At 46.4% G+C, this 21,915-nt stretch overlaps 1 protein-coding gene across 1 annotated transcript in view; it reads left to right on the top strand.

Annotated features, from left to right (window-relative positions):
* Nucleotides 1–17,582: 17,582 nt before the first annotated feature.
* Nucleotides 17,583–21,915, top strand: part of LOC143924025 (acetylcholine receptor subunit alpha-1-B) — a 40,311-nt gene continuing 35,978 nt past the window's right edge. Inside the window, exon 1 of the mRNA XM_077448048.1 lies at nucleotides 17,583–17,740. Within this exon, the coding sequence (XP_077304174.1) occupies nucleotides 17,698–17,740 (43 nt within the window). The 5' untranslated portion in view covers nucleotides 17,583–17,697. The remainder of the gene's footprint in view (nucleotides 17,741–21,915) is intronic.

Below are 21,915 nucleotides of genomic sequence, written 5' to 3'. Positions count from 1 at the left end.
GCTCTTTATGTTCTCTACTGCATCCTTTTCTTTCTTTTTACCAATACACCTGTTAATGTTTTGTATATTCACGTAGGTTGTTCTTGCCTACACACGTCAAACTTGTTGTAAATAAATATTCAATAACGCATCATACTATCAAGTAGTTGTCCTTTCCCTTAACCACTTCAATATAGGGCATTTATACACCCTTCCTTCCCAGACCAATATTTAGCTTTCAGCGCTCTAACATTTTGAATGGCAATTACTCAGTCATGCAACACTGTACCCAAACAAAATTTTTATATATTTTTTTCAAACAAATAGAGCTTTCTTTTGGTTGTATTTAATCACCACTGGGTTTTTTATTTTTTGCGACATAAGTGAAAAATGAGTAAAAATGTTGAAAAAAAAACACTTTTTTTTAGTTTCTATGATAAAATTTTGCAAATTTGCCGCGTACACACGATCAAACAATCCGGTGGAAAAGTCCGGCAAACTCAAGTCCGCCAAACAATCCCCCCGTGTGTAGCCTCCGGCATACTTTTTTGACCCGACAGTACGGCGGACTTAGAATTTCGGTTTGCACAACAATCTGCCCGCCGTACTTGCATTTCAGCGGACAATCCGGCCGTGTGTATGCCAGTCCGCCGTACTTTTGAAATGAGCGGACTTTTCCCGCCCGGAGAAAAGTCCGCTCATTTCGAGCGGGTCTCCAGGTAGGCGGGGCCCGTGAAGGAGACGTCGCTGGCCCCGCCGCCTGGTATGGACTTAAAGGGGAACCCCCAACGCTGAAAAAAATCGGCGTGGGGGTCCCCCCCAAGTCCACAACAGACCCTTGTCCGAGCACGCTACCCGGCCGGCCAGGAAAGGGGGGTGAGCGAGTGCCCCCCCCTCCTGAGCTGTACCAGGCCGCGTGCCCTCAACATGGGGGGTGCCTTGGGGAAGGGGGGGCCGCGTGGCCCCCCCACCCCAAAGCACCTTGTCCCCATGTTGATGAGGACAAGGGCCTCTTCCTGACAACCCTGGCCGTTGGTTGTCGGGGTCTGCGGCAAGGGGGCTTATCGGAATCCGGGAGTCCCCTTTAATAAGGGGGCCCCCGGATACCGGCCCCCCACCCTATGTGAATGAGTATGGGGTACAATGTACCCCTACCCATTCACCTGTAAAATAAAAGTACAAAAAAAAACACAACACACGAGATAAAATACTTTATTGCACAGCTCCGGGGGTCTTCCGTCTTCGGGGGTCTTCTCGCCGGACTCCTCCGCTATCTTCTTGTAGCTCTTTTGCTAGCGGAGGAGTCCGGCTTTCTTCCTCGCCACCGGCCTCTTCTCCCGACTTCGGGGGTCTTGTCCCCCTCTTCGGTTCTTCTGCCGGGCCACCGCGCCTTCTTATAGCTCTTTTACAGGCGGTGGCCCGGTCTTCTGTCGCCGCTGCCGCCTTCCGTTCTTCGTCGTCTTCTTCTTCTTCTCCAGGAGATGTTGACTCGACGCTCTCTCCGGCCACAATGCCAGGGACGCGCTGCGCGGCCACTTATATAGGGACAAGGGGCGGTGTCACATGGCTTTATGTCACATGGGTTGGTCACATGGGTTGATGTCACATGGGGACTGTGACATCGTAAGGGGGCGGGGTCACCATGTGACACCAACCCATGTGACATAAAGCCGGGGGACATAAGGCGGGGCCAGCGACGTCTCCTTCGTGGGCCCCGCCTACCCGGAGACGCGCTCGAAATGAGTGGACTTTTCTCTGCGTGTGTGGGCGAGTCCGTTCATTTCTAAAGTACGGCGGACTTAGTACGGCGGCCTTAGTACGCCGTATTAGTCCGCTGAAAAAGTGCCGTGTGTAGGCAAGTAGCCCGTTCGAAAATTCCGACGGACAGTTTGGCGGACGTCCGCCAGACTAAGTACGTCGGACAGACGGCTACGTGTGTACGCGGCTTAAGTCATTTTTTCATAAGTTTGGCCCAAAATTTATACTGCTACATGTCTTTGGTAAAAATAACCCAAATTAGTGGATATTATTTAGTCTCTTTGAAAGTTATAGAGTCTACAAGCTATGGTGCAAATCATTGAAAATTGATCACATCTGATCACACCTGATGCACTCAATTCTTGAGGCTCTGAAATGTCACAAAAGTACAAATACCCCCCAAATGACCCCTTTTTAAAAAGTAGACAGTCCAGGGTATTTAGTAAGAGGCATGGTGAGTTTTTTGAAGTTGTAATTTTTTCCCACAATTCTTGGGAATTAGAAGAATGTTTTTTGTTTGTTTTGTTTTTTACAAAATTGTCATAATAACAAGTTATTTCTCACACACAGCATATGCATACTTCAAATTACACCCCAAAATACATTCTGCAACTCTTCCCAAGTATGGCGATGCCACATGTATGGGACTTTTACACAGCCTGGCCACACAGAGAAGTCCAACATGCAGGGAGCACCGTCAGGGGTTCTAGGAGCATAAATTACACCTCTAATTTCCTAACGACCTATTACATTTGTGCAGGCCCTGGAGATCCAGGACCATGGAATTACCCACAAAATGACCCCATTTTGGAAAGCAAACAACCCAACGTCTATTCTATGAGGCATAATGAGTCTTTTGAACAGTTCATTTTTTTACACAAGTCTTCGTAAAACGTGGAAAGAAAATTAAAACTTTTCTTTTTTTTTTACACAAAGTGGTCAGTTTATAAGATATTTCTAACTCAAAGCATGTACATAGCAAAAATTATACCACAAAACACATTCTGCTACTCCTCCTGAGTATGGCGATACCACATGTGTGAGACTTTTACACAGCCTGGCCATATACAGAGGCCCAACATTGAAGTAGTACCTTCAGGCGTTCTAGGAGCATAAATTATACATCTCATTTCATTCCTACCTATCACACTTTTGAAGGTCCTGGAGCACCAGGACAATGGAATTACCCCAAAAATTACCCCATTTTGGAAAGCAAACACCCCAACTTGTATTCTATGAGACATGGGCTGCAAATAGGTACTCGGGTACTCTGATGGGCTGGAGACAGGTACTCAGTTACTCCGATGGGCTGGTGACAGGTACTGGGGTACTCCGATGGGCTGGTGACAGGTACTCGGGTACTCCAATGGACTGTGACAGGTATTCGGGTACTCAGATGAACTGTGACAGGTACTCGGGTACTCAGATGAACTGTGACAGGTACTCAGATAGACTGTGACAGGTACTCAGGTACTCGGGTACTCAGTTGGGCTTGGACAGGTACTCGGGTACTCAGATGGACTGTGACAGGTACTCAGGTACTCAGATGGGCTGACAGGTACTCAGGTACTCGGATACTTAGATGGACTGTGACAGGTACTCAGGTACTCAGATGGGCTGACAGGTACTAAGGTACTCGGATACTCAGATGGACTGTGACAGGTACTCAGATGGGCTGGGACAGGTACTCGGATACTCAGATGGGTTGGGACGGGTGATGACAGGTACTTTGATGAGTGATGACAGGTATTTTGATCACTGGTGACAGGTACTTTGATGGCTGGTGACAGGTCCTCTTTATTGGGGGGGAATAAGTGTGTTTGGTGTGTACACTAAGCAGTAACGAGATGTTATCACAATCTCCTTCTCACACATCTCGTTACCGCGGTTTGTTTACATTCTGTGACCGGCTGATTGGACACAGCTGGTCACGTGGTAAAGAGCCAATTTCATTGGCTCTTTACTGCGATTGGGGTTGGGTTATGTCAGGGTGACAAGCCGCATCCCCAATCGCCGCTCTGCACACGCCCTAGGGGCGGGCACGAGCGCCGTGAATGTACACAGTACATGTGACCGGCTGTGATTGGACACGGCCGGTCACGTGTATCGGGGGTGGATCAAGGACACACCTCATCCACGATCGCCGTGGCGAAATACCAAGGACTTCATATGACGTCCACCCAGGATGGGAGATGCCATCTGTGGACATCATTTGACAATGGCCCGGTATTGAAGTGGTTAAAAGTCCCCAAGAGGTACCTATTTTGTATATACAATAATTTTTGGGATGTGGCTTAGGCCAACTCCAAACCAACCAAACGCAGCCTGTCCTAAAATACAGTAACAACAGAGAGAGAGAACAATAGATATAGAACAATAGAGAGAGAACAATAGAGCCGAAAAATAAAACCACAACTATTTTTGGCTTTTTATTTTAAATTTATTTGTGTTTTCGTGTCTTTTTTTTTTTTTTGCACTTTTATATAAACTGTAAACTGTAAACGTTCCAGATTACAGTCTCTCAAAATGTGATGGCCATCTTAACTTTCGAGACCCTGTGTAACTGTGCCCTAGGACTGTGCAATGCTGTACCCTACCCTAATACTCCACTAGTGTGTGGTAGCATTTGAAACGATGCAGAGACCAGGTTGGTCAGGACAGGAGGGTAGGGTACCAGGGAGGACATACGGAAAATGCCTCTCATGCAGCCGGCTCACTGCATTTGCCTTGGGAAGGTGGGCCACAGCACCGTCTGGAAACCGAAGGGCTTTGATGATGTCTTCCTGGAATTTAAGGAAGAATGTAGTTCATCCTGAAGCTTTGTATAGCACATAAGCATTCAGCAGAGCCACTTGGGCAATTAGGTATGGTGCCAACATCTGGCCGTTGAGGTCCACCCCTCCCATATTAAGGTTATATTCATGGACATAGAATGGGGTTTCTTCACAACACCAATTCGACGTAGGAATTTGGACTGTTGTATCTGCGTGAAGGGAGGACAGAACAAAAACATTCCACGTATCCTTCCACTTCACTGCTAACAAATTATTACATTTCAAGAAGGGTCTCTCCCCCCGTCTAAGTTGGGACTCTGCAAGCCATTGGGGGAAGCCCTGGCGATTAGATCGCATGGTGCCACATGCGCCAATTCCACAATCAAAAAGGTGACTAAAAAGTGGCATGCTTGTGTAATATTTGTCCACGTACAAGTGGTACCCCTTTCTGAATAAGGGTGACACCAAGTCCCACACAATCCACACAATCTTACCAGCGCTCCCTATGTAGTCGGGGCAGTTCTCGGGCTCCACGTGACTATCTCTTCCCTCGTAAACCATACAACTATATGTATAGCCTGCTGAACTGTCACAGAGCTTATACATCTTGATCCCATATCTGGCACGCTTGCTGGGAAGATATTGCTTGATAGACAAGCGGCCAGAAAACTTCAGGGACTCATCAACGCAGACAACTTGATCAGTAAACAAGGCTGCAAACTGCTGGTTGAAGTGGTTTATGAGGGGCTGAATTTTGTGGAGCCGATCTTATACAGGGTCACCCCAAGGATGACAGAGTTCATTGTCATTGAAATACAGGAACCGCAAGATCTGCTCGTATCATGTGCTGGTCATAGAGGCAAAGAACATGGGCATAAGGTGAATTGGGTCAGTGGACCAATATGACCGCAACTAACCTTTTTTTAACTATACCTATGAAGAGGGATAGGCCGAGGAAGGTCTTAAATTCGGAAATGGTAATAGGTCTCCAATCTCTGACAAGGGCCAACTGGGGATTAGTGGAGATTAATTGACCAGCAAACAAATTGCTTTGGTCCACAACAGATTTATAGAGATCTTCCGTTAAAAACAGCAAATAAAAATCAAGTGACGTAAAAAAATCTATTGTTTCCACCTGAATTCCGGGTTGGCCAGTGAATGGGGGAAGTACAAGTGCTGCAGACGAGGTGGGCTTCCAATTCAGATTTGTAAATGCAGCAGGAAGGGCACTATGGGCTTGAGGAGTCTATGTTTCTCTTCTTGATGGCTGCGGGACTCTACTTGTGCTAGCCACCTCACTAGCTAACTGCACTTATGGGACTCGCCATGTCACCAAGTGTTACTGCAGTGCTGGATGTACAACCAGGATGTACTAGGCCGCTGGTGCTTGCCAGTTCACCAGAAGGATAAGCCGCATTAGTACTGGCTTTCTGTTACATATGAGAGCCCTGCGGTTCTTGCATCTCAACAAAAGCAGAAGAATGAGGTCGGGTACGCCTGACCTTGGCAGGGACCACTATTACGTTGACAGAGCTATCTGTCAGGGTGCTGCTGCTGCTCACATCAGAATCTGACAGATAGGTGACTTCCTCTTTACTCTCATCTGTCAGGCTCAGAAACATGTAGGCCTAGTGTACCTTCGATTGAACATTTTGGTCTCTAAATTTACTGGTACAACTAGTGAAACTCACAGAAAAAAAGAGCACCTGACTGTCAACGACTGCTTCAAACGCTACCAAAAAAGCTGTTAGCACTCACAGGGATCAGGCCTGACTCTACGAATGCTGAAGTTTTGTGTTTAGTGTTTTGTGACAATGATCGATTGATATTGCACTTGGGTGGGCTGGACTGGGCTGGGCTGGGCGGAGGGGCTAAACGCAGGTACTAGCCAGTATCGGATCAAAGATATCGATCCGTTCAGACATTATACTACTAAGGGAGGTGTATGGTGCGTGCGTGCGTGGGTGTTAGCACTACTGGCACTAATCTGACGCTGCCTGGGGAGACACAGACACTAACTGACGCTAAAACCTAACTGATATCACCCGCTGGGTGATCAGGGGGTTAAACCTTTTATTAGGTAATTAGGTGGCCTGACGCTATAAAAAAATAACTAGCCAACCAGCGTCACCCATGACACTAATATGGTGAACACTGGTGACAGGGGGTGATCAAGGGGTTAAACCTTTATTAGGGGCATTTAGGGGGTCCCTAGACCTATCTGGGGCTACTACTAAGTACCCTAACACTGATTATTGTCACAAATGACACCAGTACAGTGATCAAAGAAAAATATGAACACTGCACTGGGTGACACTGTGACAGGGAGTGAAGGGGTTAACTGGGGGGCAATCAGGGGGTGATGGGGGGTGACAAGTGTACCTATGTGTACTGGTGTTAATGTAGTGTTGGTGAAACTTACTGTGAGATGACTTCTCTCCTCTCTCTGGAATGGAAAAGAGTTCCGCAAGGGGAGATGACATCACTTCCCCTGCCTGTGTTTACACTTACAGGCAGGGGAAGTATTTCATTCGCCAGAACCAATCACCAGGTCCAGGCCAGAAATCATTGGCCTGAGCCTGGAGACTGATCGATTCTGACGTGAATCCGATCGTTCCGGCCACTGTATAGCTATGCTGCTTCTCCCAGCCGAGCCAACCTGCCCCAGTACAACTGTGGCGGCTGGTCCGGAACTGGTAAAACTGCCATGATCACTGTCCCAGGTTTACGATTTCAGGATGGCTCCTTTCTTTTGCAGCTTCCTATGGAATCACCCTTGCATGTGTTGCACATATGGTTAATAAATTTGACAGTGCAAAACAAGGTTGCGAAAAATTAGGGTGCTTTAATAAATGGTAGCTGCCATGAAATTGAGGGCATTCATTACTCTGAAGAAACAGAGTAACTGACATTCATACAGTATATAGAACATATAAGTGCAGGTATTCTACAAAATGATGGGAACTGTGAAGTGAAAAAATCACATGTGCTCTGTATGCTGAGAACATCTTCCTGTAAATGTACATTGATATCCATGCAGCTTTTTCTCCGATCATACTGTGGTTGCTTCTACATGTCACAGGAACATAAACTATATCCTGTCAGAAACAAGTAACGAAGTTCCCACCAGAAAGCAGTAATGAAGTTAACATCAGAAACAAGAAATAAAGTTCACATTAGAAATAAGTAACTAAGTTCCTCTTTCCACTTACTGTGCACCAAGTGCTTTGAGAAATGTGCTCTCCTTCTAAAAACAGAGCTTAAGTTGCAAGTTGTTATTATGAGAATATAATAACATTTTATTTTTAGGGTTGCAAACTTTTGCATCCCCCAAAAAATTTTATGTAGCCCTCAACATAAGCAGATATGGTATGATACAGCATAATTTTCTTTCTAATGCCGCGTACACACGATCAGAATTCTTGTCGGAAAAAGCTCTGATGGTTTTCCCGTCGGAATGCAGACGGAATTCCCCTCAAACTGTCTCGCCTACACAAGGTCACACCAAATTCCGACCGCCAAGAACGCGGTGACATACAACACGTATGACGGGACTAGAAAAAGGAAGTTCAATACCTAGTAGATAATAGCTTCCATCTCGTAGTTGAATCTGAACATGCGTGAGTTTTTGCACGTCAGAATTGCATACACACGATCGGAATTTCCGATAGAAAGTTTTTCCATTGGGAAAATTGAGAACATGCTAATAAATTTTTGCTGGCGGGAATTCGGCCAGCTAAATTCCGATGGAGCATACACACGGCCGCATTTGGTAGCTATCTCTATAGCATCTAGCGTCTGTAGCATGTAGGGTCTCAAAAAATTCTCTTAATTTGCACTTCCTGTTTTGTCTATGGGACAGGAAGTAAAGATAAATCTCCCCACTGGGACACAAAAAAAAAACAATGACAGGGGTTATAACTCTCCCTTACTTTATTCAAAATAGAAAGAAGAAGGCTTTAAGCTTTCCTCCGGACACAGCTGATCATAGACTGAGGTAAAGAGTGTGTCCAATGACAGCTGATCACAGAGGTAAACAGATGCCAGTTATCATCACTGACAGCATGAGGAGAGGAGAAGAGAGCCGATAACCGCTATCTCTAAAAGGGACATCTACACTAATAATCAGGGCACTGATTATCAATGTCCTGATTATCAGTGCAATGCCACCAGTGCTTTCAATGTGTGCCCACCAGTGCTGAAAATCTGTGCCCACCAGTGCTGCCAATCAGTGTCTCCTAATCAGTGTCACCTATCAGTGCCGCTTACCAGTGCCATCAGGCTTTTTTTGTTTACTTTCATATGGTGATCCTGCCAGTAATGTATTTTTTGTTCCAGGGGGATAAAGCTCACCCAATGTGCTTTATCTGTGGAGGAGTGGGGTTGTCATCCCAAAAAATTATGTTTTTTAGGAATACAGAAAACCTTCACTTCTCCTCTTCTCCATAACATATGGTGATGTGTTCTGTAGCCCTAACACACTTCCTGAAAAAACACTACATTTCTGCCCAGAATAACAAGTATTTGCTTGCATGTATTGAGCATTTATAATAAAATTCTTTCCATTAAATAGTTAAAGTGTTACTAAACCCACAACAGTAAAATTAGTCTGTATATGCTGTAAAGCATGCTTGTTATACTCACTGTGGAACCTAAGGGGTTAAAGAGGAAGTAAACCCTGATGAGTTTACTTCCTCTTTCATTCCCTGCAAAGGCAAAGCATAATGGACTACTATGCATCACATAGTAGTCCATTATGTGTCACTTACCTGACACAGGAGCCAGCGAAGTCGCCGCTGTCCCCTGTAGTCCGCCGCATCCATCTTCTTGGTGGGGTCTCGCAGCTCCGCTGCTGTCATTCGGCGAAGCTGCGATGACGTCACTCCCGCGCATGCGCACGGGAGCCGACACGCGCGGCAGCTCCGTCGTTGAGAATGCCGCGCTCAGTGCGCCTGCGCGCCGCTGTCTACGGCGCATGCGCCGTAGACAGCAGTGCCTGTTTTCGGGCAAGTATCTCCTAAACCATATAGGTTTAGGAGATATTTCTTGGACCTACAGGTAAGCCTTAATCTAGGCTTACCTGTAGGTCAAAGTGGTTTGTAAGGGTTTACAACCACTTTAATCCTCTGCATTTTGTAAAAAGGTTGCTTGATCCTGTCTTCTCTGATTCTCCCCTTCCTCCAATGTCCCCAAGCTATCTCCTGATATGACAGAGCCTTTGGAGTCACTCAGTGCATGTTCAGTTTGGTCTGTATTGCTAAAGAGTTTTTATTTTCTTGGGAAGGTGCATTGATCAGCACAGGGCCAATCAGCACTGTCCAGACAGACGGTCAGTGGTCCTGCAGTCTCATAGGACAGTCAGAGTAGAATACAAACTCCTCCTATAAGCTTTAACCAGACACTGATAGAAGTCACAAGACTGCTATATACTGCTGATGAGAAAAGGTATTTAATAGTTTATATTTACTAAAATAATTGCATTTCCATCTTCTGTGTACTGTGGGAGACCATATATAGTGAATGCAAGGTCTTCGGTTTAGTAACATTTTAACAACTTGCCCCCACCCCGCCCACTGTCAAATGATGGAGGGACGGTGAAGTTCTGGGTGGAGGCCATATGATGCCGCAGCAATCGTAGCTGCACCGTGTTGCTTGGACACAGCGCGACCCCATTCTCTGTAAAGAGCCACTGGCGCGACTTTTTTTTTCTTGAAAAACCTTTTTCTTGTTTTCCAAACATGCAAAACACAGAATAAAACAATATACACTGGTCATTACAAGTATCTGAGTGACCCATGTAAGGGACATATCATCTGGTATATATAATCATATAGAGCATATCAAGAAATAAGGGTCACTATAATGGGTACAATAGGCTGGTTCCTGGGGTCCTGAATCCATGCTGGTCCCGGGTGCACAGAACTAGACAGGATATTAAGGTTAAGGCAGCATAAAATTAGGATCTGGAAGGAGGTATTCTGGATATCTAGTTTAATTAGGGGGATTCAGAGGCTGTACAGTGGTCCACAAGCCATTTGGACCAGACCTTGTCATATTTTTGAGAACAAGCTGTTGTTGATTAGTTGTTTCCATAGCGAGAGGGGAGGGAGAGTAGATTTGCCCCAGCTGAGGGCTATGGCTTTGCAGGTATAGAATAGGAGCAACCCCACTAGAGTGCGATTTGCTACATTGGGGATTAATTGTTCTATCAAGCCCAGAATGCAGATTGCTATGGACTGTTGTAATGCTATGGTGATGATTTTAGTCACATAGGCTAGTATCTCCTTCCAGTACCCAAGGATAGCTGGGCAAGTCCAGAAGATGTGGGTAAAGTCTCCTGGGGTCCCCCCACAATGCTAACACCCAAGGGGGGGTCAGGGTTCATTTTGTGTAGTCTGTGGGAAGTGAAGTATGTACGATGAACCATCTTAAATTGTATCAGACGATCTCTTAATGAGACAAGGGAGCTAAATGGGAAATCCCATATGTCATCCCAATCATCGTTGTCAAAGTCTGGGATGTCCTGAGACAATTTAGATCTGAGTTTATCCAGAGTTGGGAGGGAGGTGATTATCAGGTGAGAGTACAGCTGAGAGGTGGGTTTCCTTACACAGTCTGATCTGAGGAGGTCTTCAAGCACAGGCTGGACCAGTCGGGGGGGAGAGCGGGAGAATTTGCGCCTGAAGGCACGGGAGATCTGAAGGAATCAAAAAAAGTAGGACTGTGAGACGTTAAAATCAGAAGTCAGTTTGGAGAGTGGGGGCAGCGATTGGTCGGAGATTATCTGAGCTATTGTTCTGATGTTATTTTTGGTCTAGGCATGGGGTTCGGCAGTTTATAGATATGTTCCAGGGTGGGTTCAACCAAAGCGGGGCATTAGGAGAGATCGCATGTCTGGGGTAGTGTTCTATTTTGATACCGGCCTTCCACGCACGTAATGTAGTGCGCATGGAGGGTGTCAGTGAATAAGGGGCTCGGGGGCCGCGAAACAGTAAAAATGTCAGTGCCTCAAGGGATTGTACCACTGCTGCCTCAACCATGGTGGCGGGGTTAGTTACGTCAGGGTTAAGCCACCAAACAGCAGTGACCAATTGTGTGGCCAAAAAATATTTATAGAGATCGGGGGCACGCCAGTCCTCCTTGGGAGGTCGGCCACATTAGTGTGGACCAGCTGTATCTAGGGGACCGGGGTCCCCATATGAAAAAGGCGAGGAGGCTGTGCAGACGGGTGAAAAAAGATTTGGGGATCCATTGTGGGGAGTGATGAAATAAGTAGGTGAATTTGGGTAGGATTATCATTTTGATCAAATTTATGTGTCCCAACAATGATAAGGGTAATGCCTCCCACACCTTCAGTCTTAGCCAAACCTCCCGGAGCACTAGGGATAAGTTTAGGGATATGAAATCTGAAGCATTTCGGGAGATCACCACCCCTAAGTATCTGCAGCTTTCAACCCATTGTAGAGGAATGTCTGGAGGGGCATTTGTGCGAGCTGCAGGGTCTATAGGGAATAGAAGGGACTTTGTCAAGTTGACCTTGAGGCCTGTAACAGAGGAGAATAAGTTGAGAGACGAGTCTGCCTCATTAAGAAAAAGAAGGAGGTCGTCCGCATACAGGGCGACCCTCTCCTCCAGCTATCCAATGTGCAATCCCTTGACATGTAGGGAGGTGCGAAGGGCCTCCGCAAGTGGTTCCATTGCGATGGCAAATAGCGCCGGAGAGAGAGGGCAACCTGGCCACTCAACGGTGTCGAAGGCCTTTTCTATGTCCAGGGTGGCGACCACCCTGGATCCCTCATTCAGATGTTGTGCATGTATGTTGGTGAATAGGCGTCTTAAATTGACTTTGGCTGTTCTATTAGCAATGAATCCGGTCTGGTTTGTCTCAATGACAGTTGGAAGTAGGGGCTGTATTCTCATGGGCAGTAATTTGGTGAGGATTTTGAGGTCTGTGTTAGGTAGGGAAATAGGCATGTTGGAGGCGCAGGAGGTGGGGTCTTTAGGAGCTTTGTGGGTTAAGATTACATGGGCATGGATTATGGATGTCGGTAGGGCACCATCAGCCAAACACTGGGAGTAAAGCTGGGCCAATGTGGAAGCAAGCAGGTCACCATGGGATTTGTAGAACTCTATGGGAAGGCCATCTGGTCCTGGAGATTTCCTGGAGGGAAAGGACCCGATCACCTTCAGCACCTCTCCCAGGGTAATCGGTCTCACTAAGGACTCCCTCTCTGCATCTGAAAGCCAGCCAAGTGCCAGAGGGTCCAGCCAGGGCACTAGGTCCACAGGCTGGAAAGCCAAGGGCAGCCTGGAGGTGTAGAGGGAGCCATAGTAGTTGTCAAAAGGCAGCTAGTATATCTGGTAAAGAAGAGACCGATTCTCCCGAAGGGGATACTATACTAGGTATCACCGTCACAGGTTGGTCATGTTGCGCCACCTTGTTCAGAGAACCGTTGTTTGTTCCGGAAGAGGTCTAGTCTGGTTACTTCAGTGAGATGTAGGTGCAAGACGCGTTTCGCAGCATTGAGGGAGTCGAAGTGTGCGTTAGTGGGGTCGGCAGTGTAAATGTCTGACTGCGATTTTACTGTGTCCTGGAGAGCATTCGTGGTAGCAGTTTGTTCCTTGCAGATCCCAGCAATGGAGGAGATGTATTGCCTTCTGGTAAAAGCCTTAAAGGCATCCCATGTTACTTCTGTGGAGGTGGATCCTGTGTTGAGGTCCCAGTATTCAGCAAGGCGAGGCGGTATGGTACTCGTCAAGTCAGTGTGTGAGATCCAGTGAGCTCCCAAGCGCCAGAAGGTCGAAGTTCGGGAGGAGGGAGAGCGGATGCTAAGGAGTAGGGGGCTGTGATCTGAGAGCCCACTAGGTAAGTATGAGGCGTCCAAAACATCTGCCAGCATGGTCGGGGTTGCAAAGGCCAGGCCAATGTGGGAGGAAGTCTTGTATGTGGCAGAGAAACAGTAGTAGGCCCTGGTCGTGGGATGTTTCCATCTCCAAACCTCAGTCACCCCCATTGCCTGGGCCCAGGAGAGCAGATCCGTGGAGAAATGTTTGGGGGGGGACAGGCCTGGCTAAGTCAGGGGCCAAAATGGCATTAAAGTCACCCACCACCACCCACTCCCTTTAGAATGTATGCTCTACGAGCAGGGCCCTCCTGTACCTTTTGTATTGTACTGTAAATGTGTCCCCCCCCCCCCATACATTGTAAAGCGCTGCGTAAACTGTTGGCGCTATATAAATCGTGTATAATAATAATAATAATTAGCAGTACAGGACAGTACGGGGTGACCCTCTCTATGATGGTATACAGAGTAGATGGTGTAAAGGGAGGAGGGATATATACATTTACCACTATATATCGGGTGCCCCACACAGTGAGCACTATTATCACATATTTGCTTTGGGGGTCAGTGTGAATCTGTTCCATCACGCATTGGGAGAGATTTACTGATTAATATTGTGACCCCTCTGGCATATGTGGATTAGGAGGCATGAAAGGCCCTCTGGACCCACGGCTTTTTCAATGCTAGGAGTTTGCTGCTCATGAGATGTGTTTCCTGTAACAGCACCATGTGTGGGGAGTGTAGTTTGAAATATTTAAAGAGCACTGTTCTTTTAAATTTGGAATTGAGCCCACGGACATTCTAGGACATTATGTTAAACTTGGGATATCCCGTACAGCCATGGTGGGTTTGTAAGGAGAATGGAGGAGGGAGGATCAGAACCGGCTTAGGAATACATCTCAGGAGCAGTATGAACCCAGGGGGCCTATACCAGGTAGAGTCAGGACCAGTGAATAACCAAACTATAAAAAAGACATGCACATAAACCCATAAAACAGATAATACCCATGGTGAAAGCAAAGTGTCATCCTTCCCTTATCTGATGACATCCCTAAAAACTTGGGTGCGATCAGATCATGCCTATACCCCAAAAAAAAAAAACATAACTTTAACCTTTTAAACTTTAACTAGCAACAGTTCAATCATATGTGTTAATACTTATGCAAGTTCTCCAGGAGGGCAAGAAGGTACATGGCAGTAACAGTAACTCTGTGTTGTACCTGCTCCCTGGAGTTTTTTCTTTTGGGGGGTGCGGGCTGGCACTTGTGGGGTCCAGGGGGAGTGTGGCCTGAGGAGTGAGGCGTAGTGTGGAGGGGGGCAAATCAAATGTCCACAAAATTTGAACAGGCAGAAAGATGTGTAAACGTGAGGCAAGGTGAGGGAATAGCCGGGTTATGCGTTCATCAGGTGGGTGTCTAGCCAAACAGATGCAGCCTCTGGGTTGTCCAAGAAGCACGTACAGTTGACAACAGTGATTCTCATCCTGCTGGGATAGAGAAGACTGAAATGCCTTTTTCTGTTAGCCTCTTGCGTACTTCTGTGAAGGATTTACACCTTTGCTGGATTTCCTGGGAGTAATTGGGAAAGAACAGCAGCTTGGCCTGGGCTGCTGCTAGAATGTAGTCACGGTCCCAGTAATTAAGGAACCGCAGCAGAAAGGGGCGCGGTGGGGCCCCAGGTCTGGTTGGGGTTGGTGGGACTCTATGGGCACGTTCCACAACAAAGGTTGGCAGCAGGTCGGTTAGGCTAAACACCTCCGTCAGGAGTCATTATGTAAATCCGCTGGGCCTGGGGCCTTCCGTCCACTCAGGTAGGCCCAGGATGTGGATGTTATTGCGCCTTAGGTGGTTCTCAGTGTCTATGGCTCTCTCTTGCAGAGTGCGTACCTGGAGCTGTAGGGTCTGGAGGTCCCTGGAGTCAGACCGGACCGCATCCTCCACACTAGAGACCTGGTCCTCCACCCCTGACACCCGGGCCCAGAATATATCAATATCCTGGCGAATGAGGCCGACATGCGTCACCGCATAGTCAATCTTTGCTGTTAGGGAGGCCTTGCACTCAGCGATCGCCGCTAGAGTGGCTGCTCCAGAGGGGTGAGCACAATCTCCTGTCACCTCCTGAGGCTGTTTGCTGGCAGTCATGGTGCTGGTTGGCACACGTGGGGTTAAGATGGCCACTGGCCGGAAAGAAGGCAGAATGCTGGGATCTAGTTTTGTGGAGCGAATCTTTAACCATGTGATCGGCTGTGTCCAATCAGAGCCAGTCACATGTAAACACAAAAGTGTCGGTAATCGTCTCTCATCGCTTCACACTGACAGAGTGTGTAGCAAGGAGAGCTAATCAGCAGCATCTCTTTGCAGGGGATAACAAGACAGGTAATAATGATTACAATAAAGTGCCAGCAATCAGCGCCCAATCTGTGCCCATTAGTGATGCCAGTCAGTGCTGGCTTTCCGTGGCTGTCAGTGCCGCCTATCAGTGCTGCCCATCAATGACCATCAGTGCTGCCCATCAATATACTTCAGTGCTCATCAGTGCCACATATCAGTGCCACCAACAGTGCCCATATGTGCTGCATATTAGTGCCTCCTCATCAGTGCCACCTCATCAGTGGCCATAAGTGCCACCTCATCAGTGCCGCCTCATCAGCGCACATCAGCGAAGGAGAAAGATTACTTATTTACAAAATTTACTGACAGAAACTAAAAGAAACTTTTTTTTTCTTAAATAAAAAACCCACCAGTAATTAAATATCACCAGAAGAAAGCTCTATTTGTGTGAAGTAAATGATAAAAATGTCACATGGTTACAGTGCAGCATGACCGTGCAATTGTCATTCAAAGTGTGACAACGCTGTAAGCTGAAAAATGGTCTGGGCAGGAAGGCGGTGAAAGTGCCCTGTATTGAGGTGGTTAAGAGACCAAAAGGTAAAAAATTAGAAGTTCATTGTTGGGGCTCACATATACTTTAAAGCTTATCTCTGGGCATTACAAAACACTTCCCTTACTGTGGAACACCTCACCACCACCACCACTGCAAGGGTTTAAACATTTGTTAAAGAGGAAGTAAACCCTGATGGGATTACTTCCTCTTTCATTCCCTGCAAAGGCAAAGCATAATGGACTACTATGGATCGCATAGTAGTCCATTATGTGTCACTTACCTGACACAGGAGCCAGCGAAGTCGCCGCTGTCCCCTGTAGTCCGCCGCATCCATCTTCTTGGTGGGGTCTCGCAGCTCCGACGCTGTCATTCGGCGAAGCCACGATGACGTCACTCCCGCGCATGCACACGGGAGCCGACACGAGCGCCAGATCCGTCGTTGAGAATGCCGTGCTCAGTGCGCCTGCGCGCCGCTGTCTACGGCGCATGCGCCGTAGACAGCGGTGCCTGTTTTCGGGCAAATATCGCCTAAACCATATAGGTTTAGGAGATATTTCTTGGACCTACAGGTAAGCCTTAATCTAGGCTTACCTGTAGGTCAAAGTGGTTTGTAAGGGTTTACAACCACTTTAAGTCCATTGTAGTGGAAAAAGCTGTAAAACCTACCTTATTTCTGTGTGGCCGATCCCCTGAAGCCTCTTCTCTACGGTGCTCTAGCTGGCCAGCAGCTAGTAACAGCATAACTCCAAGACTAATATACATCTGTAATAACAGTAATTCCATATTGCATTTATCTCAGACTCAGATTCGTATAATGTGACTTCTACCGGCTTCTACTGGCTCCCAGATCTAATAGCATTTTATGGATCCAGAGAAATCAATCAACAGATCCCAGATACAGTACCCAAGTACCCAACTTACATCAAGGGAAGCTCTAAACAAAACCCCAAAATAAAGACCCTTATACCATACCAGTTTATTCAGACACTAGATAAACTATTCATCCACCCTTTATCAAATTTATTGGGTATTCCCCTACTAGTAGATGTGGCTTTATACAAAGGAAGGGCTTTAATAATAAGGTCTTCCAGGTCTGAGCAAAAGGAGGTGTAGGTTTTTTTTCCAAGAGAGAACTATCATCTTTCTAGAATAATAGAATAGTAATGTCAAAAGTGGAGTTCAGCTTTAAGGTATGTTTGTTAATGTTATTTCCTAACAGACAGCCAAAAGCTTTACGGACAAGAAAGCTGTCAGAGAACTGTCTGCTGGATCTTTAAAGCTGCCAGAAGCTCAGCTGTCCTGTGAACAGGTGGAGAGCAATAATAGCCCAGTGGTTCCATTCCAATCCCTGCAACCGGAAGCTGAATAGAGCCTCACAGCAGACAAGGTTCAACAGTCTGAAATTTCATCATTCCCACCATCAATCCAAACAGTAAGAAAGTAGGTACAGAAGGAAGGAAATGGATTTTACTACAGCGTGCCTTATTGTTCTCTCCATATCAGGTATACCTAATCTTTAAACTCAATTTCAATTCTCTTTTTTTTAATCCTAAAGCCTGTTTATGTGTTTTATATGTTGACTGTTTTACTATTACTTATATCTAGCTTGTTTTGTATTTGATATCCAGATAGAAGAATCATGTCATCTGTAGCAACTGGCCAAAAGATATTAATTATTTGATTGCAGGTCTTTAGATAACTTTTTTTGCAATATATATATATATATTTATTATTATTATTATTATTATTATATACTTTTTTTTTTATGTAATGGATGTGTATATCTTCTTCCTTGCGGCATTATTTTGGCACGAAAAAGTGGTTAAGCTACTGTGTTTAATGTAATAATGATGATAAATGTACTCACAGTATACATTGTATTGTTATTTTTGTGTTACTTGTTCAGTAGTAAATATACATTTTTCTGCTGGCCTGGTATTATAGAAAAGCTAGATGTGGAGCTGAAAATATAAACAGCATTTTTGGAAAGGTCCCAATTTTCCTCCCCAAACACTCACAAAATATTAGGCTGGGAGGTTGGGGTGCAAAACTACGTAATCACCGGGCAGCTGGCTTAGCCACCAATCAGTCCATTAGATAATGTATAGTGGGGAGGAGATGGGGGTAGGAAACATGTAGTCTATAATTTCAAATCTTTAAAGTTAATTTCTTTGTTAATGTGGGATTCAGTTACAGTCTATATTCAAAAGTGCGCACGCCAGTGAGTTAAGATTTCCGACTTAAAGTGAATCTAAACTCAAACACTTATCATGTGTAGCAAAAGCCAAATATGTTATTGTAATATGCAAAGCTTAAGAAAAGCTTAAAAAAAAACACGTAGATATGTAGATCCATACGGCTAGGTTCACATTAGTGCAGGCTTCAGGAAGAAGTGTAATCGCACACGCTTTCCCTCCCCGCACTATAAACACATTGCAGTTTAGGAGATGTACCATTAATCCTAATGGCCCCCCACACACAGGCCCTGCATTTTCTGAAAAGGTGCAAGGACCCTTTCCTTGCATTTTAAGTGGGTACGTGGACTAGGGGCAGTGGTGGCCTGTCCATTACGGGCACAGAGGCGCCACTGCCTAATCTATGCGCTCGCACCTAATGTACATGCAGGGCGCTGGACACATGGATTTTAATTTTTTCTTGTTTTTTTTTAAGCACATGATTAGAGCCTGAGGTGCTAACTGGCTTAAAAAAAAAAGGACACTGAGCCCACCCAGTTGTGTGACATTAGTGAATTAATATTCGCTAATGTCTTCTTGCTTCTCCTCCTGGCCAATCACGAATCAGGTCTCAGGATCCACTTTATGTTCGGCTGGGAGGAGAAGCAATGGCCCCGGCTCTTCCTTTGGCAAGCTGGAGAAAGGAGCAGCATCGGCCTCCTAAGTTAAGGCCATTGATCGCCGCTGTCCATCTGCCTTGGGGGTGGGGGCACTGATCACCTCTGTCCGTCTCCCACGGGGGGGAGGGCCACTGATCGCCGCCGTCCATCTCCTGTGGGGGACTTTCAGGTTTATTTGCTGCCCCCCCCCCAAATATTCAGCACCATCCGCCACTGACCAGGGGTAATGCGGCAAAGGGTTCAAAGCTGGGAAAAAAAATAAACATTTTACATTTGGCTTGTTTTTAAGCATATTTCAATCAACTTAAGAATATATCAATTCTATATTCAGGGCAGAGGTGACAGGTGTCAGTTTTTTTTGCACATTTTTTTAGTTTCTCCCTACCTCCTGCTGTTTACAGTGCTCAGTTAATCAAGTGAATCAGTCAGAATAGTGACAGCCCACTTCTCCTTCCATATTGCTCTCTCCAAGGTTTCAGTGCAAAAGCTAACACACCAGGAATAGCTTTATTTTCAAAATATCAATAATTTTAGGAGTGATTCAATAACAATCTAAAAAAAAAAGTAGGACTTCAGTTGGACTTAAAAACAAATCAGCAACGCTGAGAAGATGGTAAAATCTAGAGAAAAAAATGATTGAATGCAATGATTAAAATTCCAGCAATGACCCTGTAATGACCTTGGATAGTACAGCTTTTGTAATGCCGTATATGCTCACCAGGTGGCGCTCACATAATAATAAAAACTAACAGTTGTAAAGCTGAACTCTGGATCCTGTATTTTAGGTCGGCTATGGTACAAAGCTGGAGGAAAAGAAAAGGGGTTTGGATATGGAATTTCTAAAATGAGAGATTTCTGTCATTTCTAATATGCTCTGCAAAATAGAGGACAGTATTAAAACTCCAGTAAGATTTTTATTTGCTGTTTGCTTTCCTGCTAAGGAGATTCAGGCCTCCTTCACACGGGTGATTATGTGCATGCAAGAAAGAATCATGGGATTTCTGATGCCCGTAATCACGGGTGCATGCAAACCGTGGCAGAGGCTAAATCTATACAAAGTAATGATAGGCTAAGAGGTCATCGCTGTTCACATGTATCTGCATATGCAGCTGTTACCTGTGGTAAGGGACAGATGAGCGACCCTGCACTCCTCTGTCTGCATCCCGGGTCGCTCATTCATCCCTAAACACAGATAATCACTGAGTGATGGCGCCTCTCAGTCTGTCATTGCTTTGTATAGGTTCAGTGGCTGCATGCGCATGTGAGCCCAGCCACAAGAATCCCATGATTCTTACTGCTGAAAACTGCTGTATGCACATCATCACCCATGTGAACGGGGCCTTGTCCTTTCACACTTTGTGCAGCTGACCAATGTTAGATAGAAAGTGATGGGAAATCCAAAATGTTACTGTTGTCACTGGCACAGAAATGGAGGAAAAAACACTGGGGACATCTGTTCCAGAAGCAATTTACATAGTTACTGTATGTAGCAGTACCCCTGTAGGGGCTGCTGAGTGTAGCATGCGGAGACCTCCTGACCCATTGCCTGTACTCAGCTGCTCTGGTCTGGGTAGTGGAAGGTCTGTTGTGGAAAAGTCATCTGCTACTAATGGGGGTTCCTGCAGCTTCTTCAGTGTTTCCAGCAAAGTCTGGCTCTTCTCCTCCCTCGGACTAGACCTCCAGGACCTGGGAAACTCCTTCCTCCCGTTTCTCCTCCGAGCTGCTATCAGGAGATCACCACTCTGCTAATCTCTCCAGGGACCCGAACTCCGCTAGCATTCTGGAGGATCCCCAATCTATGGCCCTGTCCTCACATTCCCTTTCTGGCTCACCTGAGGGCGCACTTCCCTCCAGCACTGGCTCCTTCCAGACAGGGATAGCAAGGGGCATAACAGCAACTGGCATTTCAGGGACATTGCATGGCAGTACTCAGTTACCAGGTTCCCGACCAGACCGCAGGCCACAGCAGACTCCACGTCTCTTATGTCATGATTGTTCGCAGGGGAGTCACCAGGATCAGAATTCACCCCATCTTTCAGCGATGACTCCAAGCTAGCTCCAGCCTTCCGGGATGTTCATGGAACACAGTCCTGAGTGCAGGTCCACGTTGTAGTACTGTGGCTCCTGCTGGCTGGATGCAAGCTGGGTAAACCGTTTGTCATAATGACCACACCAGATCCAGGCACTGACCACCACAGTCAGTATCCAGCATTCTGGTGTCCAACAGAGTCCACTCCTGCAGATCAGGCAACCAGGTCAGCGCTGGGAATGCATGACCACCTTCCGCCATCTTGCTCCTCTGCCTCGTGGTGTCTGCTAGCAGGGAACGCTGGGTCTCCTCTAGGGAGTGGCACCACGCCGTCGCTTCCAGACAGGCTGGCATCTGAAAAACTGATATGCAGGACCCTCCCCTGGAATGCTGCTGTAACCCCTTGTTAGACGAACTGAAGTTTTCAGCATGCTGAAACTAGCAGCACTTGTCCAGGCATGTCGCTTGGCACTGACTGTGCCCAAGTAACTAAGAGCAGATGACCGCTGACTTTTCCAGTGGTTTCTGGTAGCAATAATAACATTTTTAGCCCATTCTTCACTGAAAGGAACACTTCTAGCACAGTCCCGCAGGCTGACCCGATCACTCCGGTCAACAGTAGACACTTCCAGGCACACTTTACTGTTTAGACCAGGAGTTTGAAGCATAAGTTCAGAATGTCCAGCATTAGCAGACCGCTGGACATATTTTTAATCCGACTCGAGATGTCCAGCAATGGCAGAACGCTGGACATATTTGTAATCCATGGGTGTGGTCACCCGCTATGGTTCCCAT

Source organism: Lithobates pipiens, unplaced genomic scaffold (genome assembly GCF_037356315.1).
Source record: "Lithobates pipiens isolate NorthernLeopardFrog02 unplaced genomic scaffold, aLitPip1_a1.2 Scaffold_22, whole genome shotgun sequence".
Classification (NCBI taxonomy): domain Eukaryota; kingdom Metazoa; phylum Chordata; class Amphibia; order Anura; family Ranidae; genus Lithobates; species Lithobates pipiens.
The sequence above is the reverse complement of the archived record's forward strand: the minus strand, read 5'-3'. Positions and strand labels throughout refer to the sequence as shown.